Here is a 13,642-nt window from a genome sequence, read left to right on the forward strand (position 1 = left end):
CTTGTTTTTTGACCGGGCATATGTGTCGTATATTTGCAGTAAAACCATTAAGCTGCAACAATGTCAGTAAGGCATATATTCTTTTGGAAGTAATTCATATGTATCTTTCTAATGATATCATTTTGCTTTCAGCTACCAGAATTATATTTTGTGATTCCAATTTTTGCATTAAGCCATTTTCAACCATAAGATTTTGACGTAAGGGCTGTTGTTATCTCGGCTCGTATGTCGAAGTCTTATGCTTGAAAATGGCTTAATGTCAAAATTGCAATTGCAAAATAAAATTTCAACAGCTGAAAGCAAAACGAAAACCTTAAAAAAATCATAGATGCTGTGGACGCATCCTGCAAGAAAAATAATTCATATGTCATTGATTACCAGCGGGATGTACATGTCCTGTAACAAGCTATAAAGAAACAGTGGGACATTTCTGTATGTTACTGCTGTGTGTCAGTGTCCCTTTGGTAAAGGCAAGCCTGCTAATGGCTTGCAGAATTCCTACACCTGGAGATTGTGCCACCTTCAAGTTTTATTGTTAACTCTCTCCGCTTCATACTGTAACATCAAAATAATTAGTGCGTGCAGATAGGTACAGATGACTTCTGAAAGCCCTGAGAAACCTAAAAATAATCATTTACATCTCATCTCTCCCCACAATGGAAAATGAAACTGTGGGATATATTTTCGTGCTTTTACTTCTGACTGACAGATACAATTACAATACATTAATGTAATGTGCCTCAAAAGAAATTTGTAGTCAAAGGGTTGAAAAAAACCTTTTGAATTTTATGAGTTCTTTCCAAATATTTCGATGTTTGTCATTTGTTCATGGAAATTTCTCCTTAAATTTGCATTTTTCCTGCTAAAGCCTCTGTGATTCAGTGTATAAATGCGTTTCACCTCCATTTACACTTTCTTTCCTTATCATTCAACATATTCATTAAATGCCCCAAAACACAGGCAAAAATAAAAAATGAAGCATTCCTTTAGAGCTTAAAATTTATTACTCAGCTGATTACATAGTCTGCAGTGATAAATAATTCAAATAATCGGCAAATCCGCAAGTGTCTACAGACAGCAATATTTTTGTTAGTTATCACATATGAGATAAATAAAAAAATTACAATCAAAGCTATGCTTGCTACAGATGTTACAGATTTACACCACACCTACAGCTATTCATTGCAAGCAGTGTTCACAAGCAACAGAAATTGGCAGAAATCATGCAGACACTCTAAAGATTATGAATTGAGGCAATTACGTGCCACTACAGCTGTTGTCACATTGAAAATGCTAGAATTCAGATATATAGTGCATTTAACAATAATATTGCTAACATCTTAAAGCATTTGCTACAATATTTTATCCAAAATGCTGAGAAACAGTCTTAATACAACATTGTATATCTACTAGGCTTAACTGACTTCTATGTATCAGATTCGCATCTGAAGTAGAAGGAGTCATTACAAGTAAAGTACAGAAAAAATGCTGCAAAATTATAATATAAATTAAATAAATTACTTAGCCTCCAATCTGAAATACATTGGAGTGATTTTTAAACAGCTTCTGACTCGATTAATGTATTTCATTTACCAAGCAGAAGTTGAAAAAGTCTTCTGGCTCATTTCCCAGATGCCACACTTTAGCCAGAACCTTAGCATGAACATACATTATTTCCACATACTCTGAGAATGGCTGACAAGTGTCAGAAAATATGGAACACCATACTTTGTTGAGAATGGTTAAGAGCTGCAAGAAACTTGGATTTCTTGTCTCCAATATTAACAAAACACACAAGTGGTTTTAACAAATCACACGAGTAGTGACATTTCAAATAAATGATTCACTTTGACAAAATTTTCTCTTACATCCGAGCATTCTTTGTCCCACAAGTTGTTTGCATGTGCATTTGCACTTATCTAAAACAACATCCTGTACAAGTCTAACATGTATTTAACCAAAATATTTCAGTGCAAAGCAGTGAATACTATCATCTTCTGATGGAGAAGAAGTAGTTTCATACTGCACCAAAATATAGCTTCACCTAATATTTCATTTCGGGTGTTGCTTGTTGACAAGTGTTGATCTGATTTAAGTAACTGCTGGTCATGTTCAATTGTTACACATTAAAAACTTCCACTTCATGTGGAAAAACAGCCATCTTAAAAACAAAATTTAACTGCACTAAGGAGTCCCAGGCTTGTATTAATTCAGTACACTGAAGCAGGTCACAATTGCAGCTTTGTTTAAAATGACAATCCCAAAAGGGTGCAGTCCTCATTTCTCGTCTCAGCAATTGTCACAACTCCGTGCAAGATTACACACTGAGTGACACATCAGGGAGGGCAGCATGTAACATCCGTTGTCACTCGGTAACAGTACTCTGCCACACGCACCCTCCTGTATCGCTAGTGTAGGGGTCCCGAGTCATGACAGCGTCGATGGGAATCGCACGGGAGTCAACCGGCGCACGGGCCGAGTTCTCGGCCCGGCTTTGGCCTCTCAGGTGTGGTCTGCCAGGCAAGTCATGTTGCAGGGGGCGGCCACGGGGCGACGCAAATGGCGCGCGCCCGGCGCTCACGTGTTGTCGCCCGGAGCCGTGGCCGACTCTGCTGCCATCTCGGAGAAGATGCTGATGAGATTGTTGATGCCGATCAGGTAGCCGTCCTCGTGGTTGCCCACCACCCAGCGCGAGGCGTGGTCGATTGCCGTGCCGCTGGGCAGGATCAGTGTCTTGGCAAAATCTATGAGCCACACGTTTGCATTGTGCTTGTCATGCACAAACAACAGGGAACTTCCGATCACCTGTACAGACAAAAGTGACAGGGCATTAGTTGATTGAAGGAAACAGATGAGGCTGCTGAAGTCTTTCAGCATCAATTGAAATATATGATAAGTGCCAAAGTATGTATTCAAAATCATTTATCACTGTGAGTTGCTATGAACACCTTTATTATTATGACATGTTTTGACTGTTAATCCTTACCATCTAAAAATATCATCACAATATATTCTAATCACTATCAGATTTCAACGTATCACCTCTATCATAATATCACCTCATAACATCACCCACAATGAGTTTTCTATTGTGGTATCTATACCAAAAACAAGAACTGGACAGTATTGTTCAGACAACCTAACATGTCAAACTTGTTAACAACGTTTATATTCTGTGTATTGAGTCGATTTGTCCTATTCAGGTTTTTTTATGATGCTTAAAGTGGGGTGGAATTTTATGAATTAATTCACATACATACAGTGACTTAAAATGCTCTTGTGCCTAATGATGGCAGTCTAAACTGGAAACCATAAAGGTTTTCATCTCTCTCTCTCTCTCTCTCTCTCAGGTTACTTTGTTTCATATATGCTTACCTCATGCGAAGAGAAGAATTCAGAAACTTCCAAGGTGGCCCTGATTGCTTTCAACCTCTGAATGTATTTTGGCTGTAAGAAAAAATAAAACCTATAAGTAACAGGGTTTCATACAATGTAGGAATGTTTCATTATGCAAAACATTTATTATCCCTATGTATGCAAATGTGTTACGACAAACAGAAGTTGAACACATTCAATTAATGTGAGAATTGAACAGACTTTATTCTTCTTCACTGTTACAGTTCACTGCGGAACCAATTTTTCAATTAAATTAACAGCCTGGTCAAAGAACAACAATTCATTTTAGGCCAGTTACAATAACTTAAGGATGGGAAGTAAACCTTCAGTACCTTAATCCATTCAAACCTGCCCGACTGTTGGGAACCAAGGATGGTAAGTCAGCCTTCCCCATTACACATTCCTAGTCCTTGGTGAGTTTGTTGGTTGGTCTTGGTCATCACGTATTTCATCTCTTATGATCTTTGCAGACTGACAACAAGCTGGTAATATTTCAGTCTGTGCATCTCCCACCAAATTATAGGCAGGGTACGCATTTGAGGTGTTCAAGACAGGAGACAGTTGTGGTATCACTTTAGGCCGTTAACTTTAATTTTTGCAATTCGCTTCATAAAGAGAGGGATGCCAGGACACTGAAGTGCAACATCTGCATCTGTTCGGAAGACACTTGTTTGACTCAGATGGTGTCAATATTGACCATCAGTGACAACAGTACTTCACTAGCTTTCAGTCTTTAACTAACAGTGATTTTCTCCCCCCATCTTTGATTTTAGGTGATCGTTTAGAGTTGCGTCTCCCCCCCTCCCCCCCCCCCATATACGATTTTGGTGACAACTTGCTACTAAACATGCTACCACAACACATCTGGACTTAGGCCAGTACGTGTAACTTAATAGTTGCCTCTAGTACCAGGGATCAATCCGATTTGCAACCTCTTTCAGTTACTGGATGGCATGTGAGGTCGAACTTCACTTCCCTTCCCTTCTAATGTATTACACGACCAAGATACCACACTCAGATGAAGTTCTTCCACTACAATACGAAACAAGTCACTGCTCCAAAGTTATCAGTGCCAACGTCTCACAAAGATGTGTGGTGTATCTGTTTCTATTACATTGATAACAATCTGCACAAATTGGCAATTAGATGCCTTAAGTAACAGCTGCAGGGTAGATCTTTAACTTGAAATGACAGTAACTGAAAAATTAAATAGAAACTCTTGTCCTAACACTTACCACTGCATGTGGATATCCTTCCGTGAAATCCCTGAATGCTTTGAGAATCTGCTCCCTGGTCTTAGTTGTCTTGAAGTCTTTGCTAGACTTTCCATCTGCCTTGCGAATACCTTCTATGCGGAAACCCAGTGTTGCTGTAGAGGAGATGGTCTCTCGCCACACCATGTACCTGCAAACAAAATAAAAATATTCATACATGATGGAGAAGTGGAAGATAATAATCAAAGTCTTATGTCACAACATATGTTTAGCAATTAAAGCCTTTATTTCATTTTGCCTACTGAAGTCACAAACTGCAGGAACACCAAATATCTCTGAAATTTGTTGGCCAATTGCCTTCAAGAACATGCTGTGGAATTTTGGTCAAACTGTGGGGTATCATTAATTTGCTGCCACAATATTTCACTGTACAGTCTTCTTACCATCAGCATACACTTTAAGATGGCCAGAAAACACTGCTCCAAAATATTGTGACACGAAGCTACTGATACTGGGCAGTTCACCCAGAATTGCATACATTGCACATGTGCTGGAGGTAAATGGAAGACAAGCCTTGAAGCTCACCTCGGCTTGGTGACACCCTTGAGGCGATGCTCCTCCTCTGTTGGAGCTTCAGGATCGATTTGGATCATCTTCTCGTACATGTCCTGCAACAAAGTAAACAGCCATGTCAGAGCCACATACCTAAAGCAGCATACAATACATCATTTTCATGCTTGACTATTTTGTCTGTACATACAAGAATTGGCACTCATGGTGGCATGACACTGCCTAAAAGTATGTAGGTAAATAGTAGGAAACACTGATCATTACAGTGTACATTTTCACAGCTGTTAATCACTTTACTGGGAATGTTGGGCCGAAACATAATGCCCGTACAACTGAAGCATGTTTTGTGCATAAAATTTCGTATGAGAATGTCTCCACCAAGTGGAGAGAAAACATTTGACACACAACATGCCTGTAACACAGGCTACTGCCCACATAACAAAAGTGGGGAGCAGTGTTTTCTATCAAGGCTTAGCACATACAGGTATGTGTAATGATTAACAGAGCAAGCCTCTTCATCCAGAAACCAAATGTGTGTGTCTATAATCACTAAGCTATAAAAAATTGTTTTGATTACTCTAACTAAAATTGGGTAATATGTATTGTTACTGTCATTCATCACATGTGTACCTAAATTTTTTGTGAGAGTTGCTGCAGTTATGGAGTGTATTGTATGCCAAAGTATTTAACATCTGTAAGAAAGCCATGGGAACTCACCTTTCGGAGCTTGGGCTTTTCCTTGGCCTTGGCCAACTCTTCCTCCAGATAGGTGCGCACCCCTATCTTGCAGTCCATAACACACGGGGATTGGAAGTCGCCCAGTAAGTCTTGCAATTGTAAGTATACTGCTAGTATAAAGTCAAGGAATGCAATCGATCTCCATGTGACAAGCTAATTTCAACAAATGGTTCATATGGACACACACACACACACACACACACACACACACACACACACACACACACACAGATATATATATATATATATATATATATATATATATATATATATATCTGGAAGACAGATTCAGGCTATGAGGCTATTCAGATCATTGTTGCAGTAGGCAAGGATACAGTCTCCGTCTTCGCAGGTGACGTGGCCCTTGTATTCTGGGACGTAGGGCCTGAGCACGTCATTCATGAGCACCTGGAAGCACAGCTCCTCTTTGGGGCAAAGCTTCTTCAGGATCGTGCCTTGCTCGGGACCGGCTTTGAAGTTTCCTGCAGCAGAAACGAGAAAACATGTTAGGACACTCCGTCGTTATCTCCATAATCGTGCTGAAAACTTGAGACACCCACACGATCAGAGTTCTTACTTAGAAAATCACCAGATCTCTTAGCGCATTACTACACTGTGTCTAGCCAAGTAAGCTTCACACAATTTCCTTTCTTTCTCTCCGAAAAACGATTCTTCAGCTAGCTAAGCTTCCGTTAACACCAAAACTCGTAACAGTTCTAACCAGTCAATGCAAGTGCAGATCACATCCACTCGTTGCATATGACATCAAGACTACGAGGATACAGTGACTTCAACGCACGATCAGGAGAGGAGCCCGCAATCCGATCATTTCTACTATTCAGATAGGCAACTGCAATGTTAATCTTTATTGTTATTCTGTTTCCCCAAATAGTGTTTCACTGCTCATTTTATAACATCATACAACAGCAACTCATTACTGAAGTGTTTCTGAAAATAATCTGAGTAGCTATGCCTGTTTACCACACCACTTACAACTGCCAAGATTAATTTCACGAAGCAACACAACCCGAATTTTAAAATATTTATTCAGTAAAATTTACACTAAATATCGCATCGGCGTTAGTAACGAGATATAAATTGTTTCATAAGACGTCTATTTTTTTTATATACTTCGTCCACGCTAATGTGGTAAATGAAACGAATTACAGAGTCTCAAGACGCCGGTCCAGATAAAATATTAAATCTAAATCTACGCACACTGTTTACTAATAATACGCCGGGGAAGAAATGCACCTACCTTGATGGCCAGCAAGCTGTACCCAGGCATAGCGCTGTTTCTTGTACGTTTGGAAGAACGGAGTCCACTGAACGACGTTCCGTAGTTTTCTCCAACCGGAAGGCTGCAAAGAAAAAGAAAAATAACGGTTAGGGTCATTACAGAGTCAGCAGTCAAGATGCATGCATTACATGAAGGACACGACGCAAACAGAACGGTTGTTCCAAAAGTCCGTAGAAGAGTTAAGCGTAGTGGAATACGCGACAAGGTCGAATCAGATAGTCGAGCAGGTTGCCTGATTGCGGGCGTAAGCGGTCTGACGTCTTCTATCCTGGACGTCACGCGTATCTCTTAACAGAAGATAATACGGCCAGTTGGTCGGAAAAAAAGCATCTACTCTCCTCTCATTGATCAAATACTATACAGAAAAAACAGACAATTTACTGTACGTGATTGCCAGATAAACATACTAAACTAGGACGGTGCATCGAAGTACTTTTCGGTGGTTATTAAAAGATTAAAATTAATTTTGTTCAGTATAGATTACAAATTAAAACATCCAGCTCAGAAATTTGATTCTAGTCTGCAGATATCCAAGATTTCCTGTTTATCATTTTTTATTTTGAGTTGTAAAACCGTTAAGATTATTGATCTTGTGAGCATTTCGTAAAGCGACAAATTTGTACATGCACATTCAAGTTTTTAACACGTTTTCCCCCTCTCGTTTCGTCACGTCTGGAAAAAAAAAATGCGCTAGAGTGCTGCCGAGATAATTCCAACGCCTGACGACAATCTGACGTGATCCGTCCGAGCGATGTTTATGTAACGCGAATCAGCTGAGTGATAACAGACATGAGCGTCTGTATTCACGTCCCATCCATCACCTAACATTTCGTTCGAAAGTTTAAACTCTCAACTGCTGCTGCGTAAAAGGCAAAGTAAGTATGCAAACGACTCATTTTATAGTCATTTCTGGATGTAGTGCACCAGCTATTAGACTGTTACTAGTTGTTCCAACTTGAACCACAGACTAAGCAACGCCGGGACAATAATCAGTAATTGCTAATTTTTGTCGAATAGCGAGCGGGTAAGCAGGCTTAACTGCTGCCTTGAACTTACTGTCCTCGCAAGTTAAACACAGCCAATAAATTGTTTTGGCTGCCGAACCTTATGATTTAACTAGGGCATTTTCTACTCTCCACACGAATGTAATTTAAGTATCTTGCACTTTTGACAGGAACGTTAAGCGAGCTGCTAGTTGGGTGCGTCTCAACAATAGGAGACTAATTTTCTCAGACCAGACTGTGCACGCAACCAGGTGCACACTATAAACGTACCACAAATCTGTTTTCAGTACACGATAGACAAATATTTTTTCGAGAAGCATTAAAATTATTTCATGTGGGAGAAGACGTTCATCAAATGAAGGGTTACTGGATTGGTGGCCAAAACGAGAGATTATGTCATTTGCCGGCCGGAGTGGCCGTGCGGTTCTAGGCGCTACAGTCTGGAGCCGAGCGACCGCTACGGTCACAGGTTCGAATCCTGCTTCGGGCATGGATGTGTGTGATGTCCTTAGGTTAATTAGGTTTAATTAGTTCTAAGTTCTAGGTGACTGATGACCTCAGAAGTTAAGTCGCATAGTGCTCAGAGCCATTTGAACCATTTGTCATTTTATCTAAGTTCCCGGCAAAATAATTACTACCCAACGAAACAATATGTTGCTCAAGAATGACAAAGACATCGTATAAGACCTACGTTTTGAGCGCCAAGCCCATTCTACCCACTATAAAACGGTCTTGAGACCGGAAAAAAAATCGAAATGTTTACATTAACAGATCCAGGAGTTCAACTTGCAAACTATTAATAGTTGGTTAGTAATATGCTCTCTTCAGTATCAATATTTTACAGTCCACAGGGCACCTGGCAATGTCTGCTAGTGAAAAAATATAGAATCACGTTTTCGGTGAAGGACAGGTCAAGAACTAAGAGAAACATCAAGGTATGATTATCGTAAAACTAGAAGTCATCATTCAGATAAGGCTTCTGTCAGCAAGAAGATTGAAATAGAATTTAAATCGGCCGCAGGTATCAAAATATTAGAGAACACAAGAAAAACAGCTCCGCATCCAGTTATTTTACCGAGCTCGTCACTGATAAATTACAAACACCAACACACACACGCACACAAGGCAAAACGACTAAGTGTATTAAAGAAATGGAATATGACTAACCACCTTGACGATAATCTTGCCGAGCGTCATCTTCTTGCGGAAAGACGCGACGGCCGAGAAAGAATCTGAAGAAGCGTCAGTCGACGAGTGGAACATCTCGAGGAGCATGTTAGCGGTAGACAGATCGGCGCACACGAGAGAGAACTGCGAGACGTAGTCACTCACACGCTGGGTAACACTTAAGATCGCACACGAGAGCTGTTCTCACTGGAGCGGCAGCTAGCAGCGAAAGACGCCCGGCCACACGCAGCGGATACTCTTTAAGACGCGGCCAGGCTACCCCCCCACCACCACACCGCCCCGCGCACGTCACATCGCCGCGCAAGCGCAGAGGGACTTCCTGCGCGCAGTGACGCTTGCGGCTGATGTAGCCGGGAAGCGCATAAGCGGGATTTGGCGTTGCGGGCAATAATACGAACCCGGCATGACCAATGAGAAAAAATGCCGGGAGTGGGGAGGGGATGATACGGGAGAGCGTGGTGGGGGTGGACGCGCCAATGTAACTAGTTGATACTGCGTTGCCCGTGCACAGTCAGCAGTTCTCGCTAAGCAAACGCGGATCAGCTCACAATCTGCTAGTCGGCTGTGTGTACAGTGAGAAGCGTTTAACACGAAATAGTACTGCCGTGCCGGAAAAAAAACTTCTTGATCTCCTGCATTCTTTTCCAGAATTTGAAACACGAACAGCTGCTAGCATGAGTTTCTTACAAGGGAACCTCTCCATCGCACCCCCCTCAGATTTAGTTATAAGTTGGAACAGTGGATAGGCCTTGAAAAACTGAACACAGATCAACCGAGAAAACAGGAAGAAGTTGTGTGGAACTATGAAAGAAAATAGCAAAATATACAAACTGATTAGCCCATGCGCACGATAGGCAACATCAAGGAAAATGTGAGCCCAGGAGCGCCGTGGTCCTGTGGTTAGCGTGAGCAGCTGCGGAATTAGAGGTCCTTGGTTCAAGTCTTCCCTCGAGTAAAAAGTTTGGTATCTCTATTTTCGCAAACTTGTGATCTGTCCGTTCGTTCATTGACGTCTCTGTTCACTGTAATAAGTTTAGTGTCTGTGTTTGCCACTGCACCGCAACAACGTGCGATTAGTAGACGAAAGGACGTGCCTCTCCAATGGGAACCGAAAACATTTTATGGCTAGGTCATAGGTCAACCGACTCCTCCACAGAAAAACACTTGTGATATATTCTATACGACACTGGTGACGGCATGTGGGTCACATGACAGGAATATGTTGTCGACCCACCTAACTTGTACACTTGGCGAATGGGTAAAAACATTCTTCTACCTTGCCCGATGTAGGTTTTCTTGTGGATGTGATAATCACTCCCAAAAAAGTGATGAAAACATAAGAGTTTTTCACATAAACTGCAACAAATAAGTGCAACAGTTTCACAGTGGCACAGTTTTCCCTGTGCTCTGTCAAAACATATGTTTTTAACGTTTTCAATTTTTTTCATGTGTAGACCATCAAATCCTGCATATGTCCAAGCAAATCTGAACATGTCCTTGAATTTTGGAGAGCGAAGTTGATTATGTGAGTGCCTGAACTTTGATAATTGACACACGATCACGTAAACTATACTGCTCTGTGTAACTGTGCAGCTTCGCAAAATAATTGTCTGAAAATAAAAAATTAAACTTTTTCACTCGAGGGAAGAGTTGAACCAAGGACCTCTCGTTCAGCAGCGGCTCACGGGACCACGGCGCTCCTGCACTCACAGCGTTCTTCATGTTTCCTATCTTGCGTATGGGCTACTCAGCTTCTATATTTTGCTTGTTTTTTTTTCATAGTTCCACACAACTTCTTCCTGTTTTCTCGAGTGATCTGTGTTCAGTTTTTCAAGGCCTATCCACTGTGCCAACTTATAACTAAATCTGAAGGGGGTGCGATGGGGAGGTTCCCTTGTTATAAGCAGATACCTTAGGGGTTGCAAAGTAACTCAAATCGCTTGATACGAACAAGTCTTCAGGTCCAGATTGTATACCGATTAGGTTCCTTTCAGATTACGCTGATACAATAGCTCCCTACTTAGCAATCATATACAACCGCTCGCTCACCGATAGATCTGTACCTACAGATTGGAAAATTGCACAGGTCGCACCAGTGTTTAAGAAGGGTAGTAGAAGTAATCCATCGAACTACAGACCTATATCATTGACGTCGGTTTGCAGTAGAGTTTTATAGCACATACTGTATTCAAACATTATGAATCACCTCGAAGGGAACGATCTATTGATACGTAATCCGCATGGTTTCAGAAAACATCGTTCTTGTGCAACGCAGCTCTTTATTCGCACGAAGTAATGGCCGCTATCGACAGGGGATCTTAAGTTGATTCCGTATTTCTGGATTTCCGGTAAGCTTTTGACACCGTTCCTCACAAGCGACTTCTAATCAAGCTGCGGGCCTATGGGGTATCGTCTCAGTTGTGCGACTGGATTCGTGATTTCCTGTCAGGAAGGTCGCAGTTCGTAGTAATAGACGACAAATCATCGAGTAAAACTGAAGTGATATCACGTGTTCCCCAGGGAAGCGTAATGGGACCTCTGCTGTTCCTGATCTATATAAATGACCTGGGTGACAATCTGAGCAGTTCTCTTAGGTTGTTCGCAGATGATGCTGTAATTTACCGTCTAGTAAGGTCATCCGAAGACCAGTATCAGTTGCAAAGCGATTTAGAAAAGATTGCTGTATGGTGTGGCAGGTGGCAGATGACGCTAAATAACGAGAAGTGTGAGGTGATCAACATGAGTTCCAAAAGAAATCCGTTGGAATTCGATTACTCGATAAATAGTACAATTCTCAAGGCTATCAATTCAACTAAGTACCTGGGTGTTAAAATTACGAACATCAGTTGGAAAGACCACATAGATAATATTGTGGGGAAGGCGAGCCAAAGGTTACGTTTCATTGGCATGACACTTACACGATGCAACAAGTCCACTAAAGAGACAGCTTACACTACACTCGTCCGTCCTCTGTTAGAATATTGCTGCGCGTTGTGGGATCCTTACCAGGTGGTATTGACAGAGGACATCGAAAGGGTGCAGAAAAGGGCAGCTCGTTTTGTATTATCACGTAATAGGGGACAGAGTGTGGCAGATATGATACGCGAGTTGGGATGGAAGTCATTAAAGCAAAGACGTTTTTCGTCGCGGCGAGATCTGTTTACGAAATTTCAGTCACCAACTTTCTCTTCCGAATGCGAAAATATTTTGTTGAGCCCAACCTACATATGTAGGAATGATCATCAAAATAAAATAACAGAAATCAGAGCTCGAACAGAAAGGTTTAGGTGTTATTTTTTTCCCGCGCGCTGTTCGGGAGTGGAATGGTAGTATGATTGTGGTTCGATGAACCCTCTGCCAAGCACTTAAATGTGTATTGCAGAGTAATCATGTAGACGTAGATGAAGAACCCGAAATAGAAATACGATATTGCAGTGGCGGTGTTAAACTGATGATGATGCACTGCGGCGACCACAGACGTTACGGAACATCAGCTGAATTTGCAATTGCGAATAATGGCTACCATCAGCTGTAGAATGGAGTGACAATGAAAATTTGTGCCGGACCGGCATTCAAATCCGGATTTCTCGCTTACCGCGAGCGCTCGCCTTCCCATTTGGCTATCCGTGCACGAATCACGGTTAGACCCAAACTTCCATATGTCGTCAACCATACGTCTACGATCTGTACTCGCGCATCTACTGTGTAGTCCCGTACAGATCAGACGTTGTGTTTCGAAGTTTCATTTCCGGTATCGGCAGATAAATACGATACACACAGTGGATGTGCGTGTACAGATCGTAGACGACATACAAAAGTTTCGGTCTGGCCATGGTAAGGCAACTGCTCGCTACAAGCGGAAAATCCGGGTTCGAGGCCGGTCCGGCACAAATTGTCATTGTCATTCCAAATGGCTCTGAGCACTATGGGACTTAACATCGGAGGTCTCAGTCCCCCTAGAACTCAGTAACTACTTAAACCTAACTAACCTAAGGACATCACACACATCCATGCCCGAGGGAGGATTCGAACCTGCGGCCGTAGCGGTCGCTCGGTTCCGGACTGAAGTGCCTAGAACCACTCGGCCACTCTGGCCGGCCATTGTCATTCCATTCTACAGCTGATGGTAGTCGCAACTGCGAATTCGTCTGATGCTAAATAAAAATGTTTTAACACTGAAGGATCTTGCTTCTCGGGCGAATATACTTGCTTTCCGCCGTCGTACAGGCGTC

General features: G+C 41.8%; 1 protein-coding gene across 2 annotated transcripts in view; it reads right to left on the reverse strand.

Annotated features, from left to right (window-relative positions):
* Positions 1–981: 981 nt before the first annotated feature.
* LOC126292259 (inositol-trisphosphate 3-kinase A-like) overlaps positions 982–13,642 on the reverse strand; it is an 847,830-nt gene continuing 835,169 nt past the window's right edge. Inside the window, exons 3-9 of one of the 2 annotated variants that reach the window (XM_049986159.1) lie at positions 7,177–7,279; positions 6,254–6,400; positions 5,898–6,025; positions 5,196–5,278; positions 4,632–4,800; positions 3,376–3,447; positions 982–2,805 (exon numbers count right to left, since the gene is read on the reverse strand). In XM_049986159.1, the coding sequence (XP_049842116.1) occupies positions 2,578–2,805; positions 3,376–3,447; positions 4,632–4,800; positions 5,196–5,278; positions 5,898–6,025; positions 6,254–6,400; positions 7,177–7,279 (930 nt within the window). In that variant the 3' untranslated portion in view covers positions 982–2,577. Of the gene's footprint in view, positions 2,806–3,375; positions 3,448–4,631; positions 4,801–5,195; positions 5,279–5,897; positions 6,029–6,253; positions 6,401–7,176; positions 7,280–13,642 lie in introns of both variants that reach the window. The other variant, XM_049986158.1, reaches the window with a different exon arrangement.

This window comes from Schistocerca gregaria, chromosome 9, assembly GCF_023897955.1.
Source record: "Schistocerca gregaria isolate iqSchGreg1 chromosome 9, iqSchGreg1.2, whole genome shotgun sequence".
Classification (NCBI taxonomy): domain Eukaryota; kingdom Metazoa; phylum Arthropoda; class Insecta; order Orthoptera; family Acrididae; genus Schistocerca; species Schistocerca gregaria.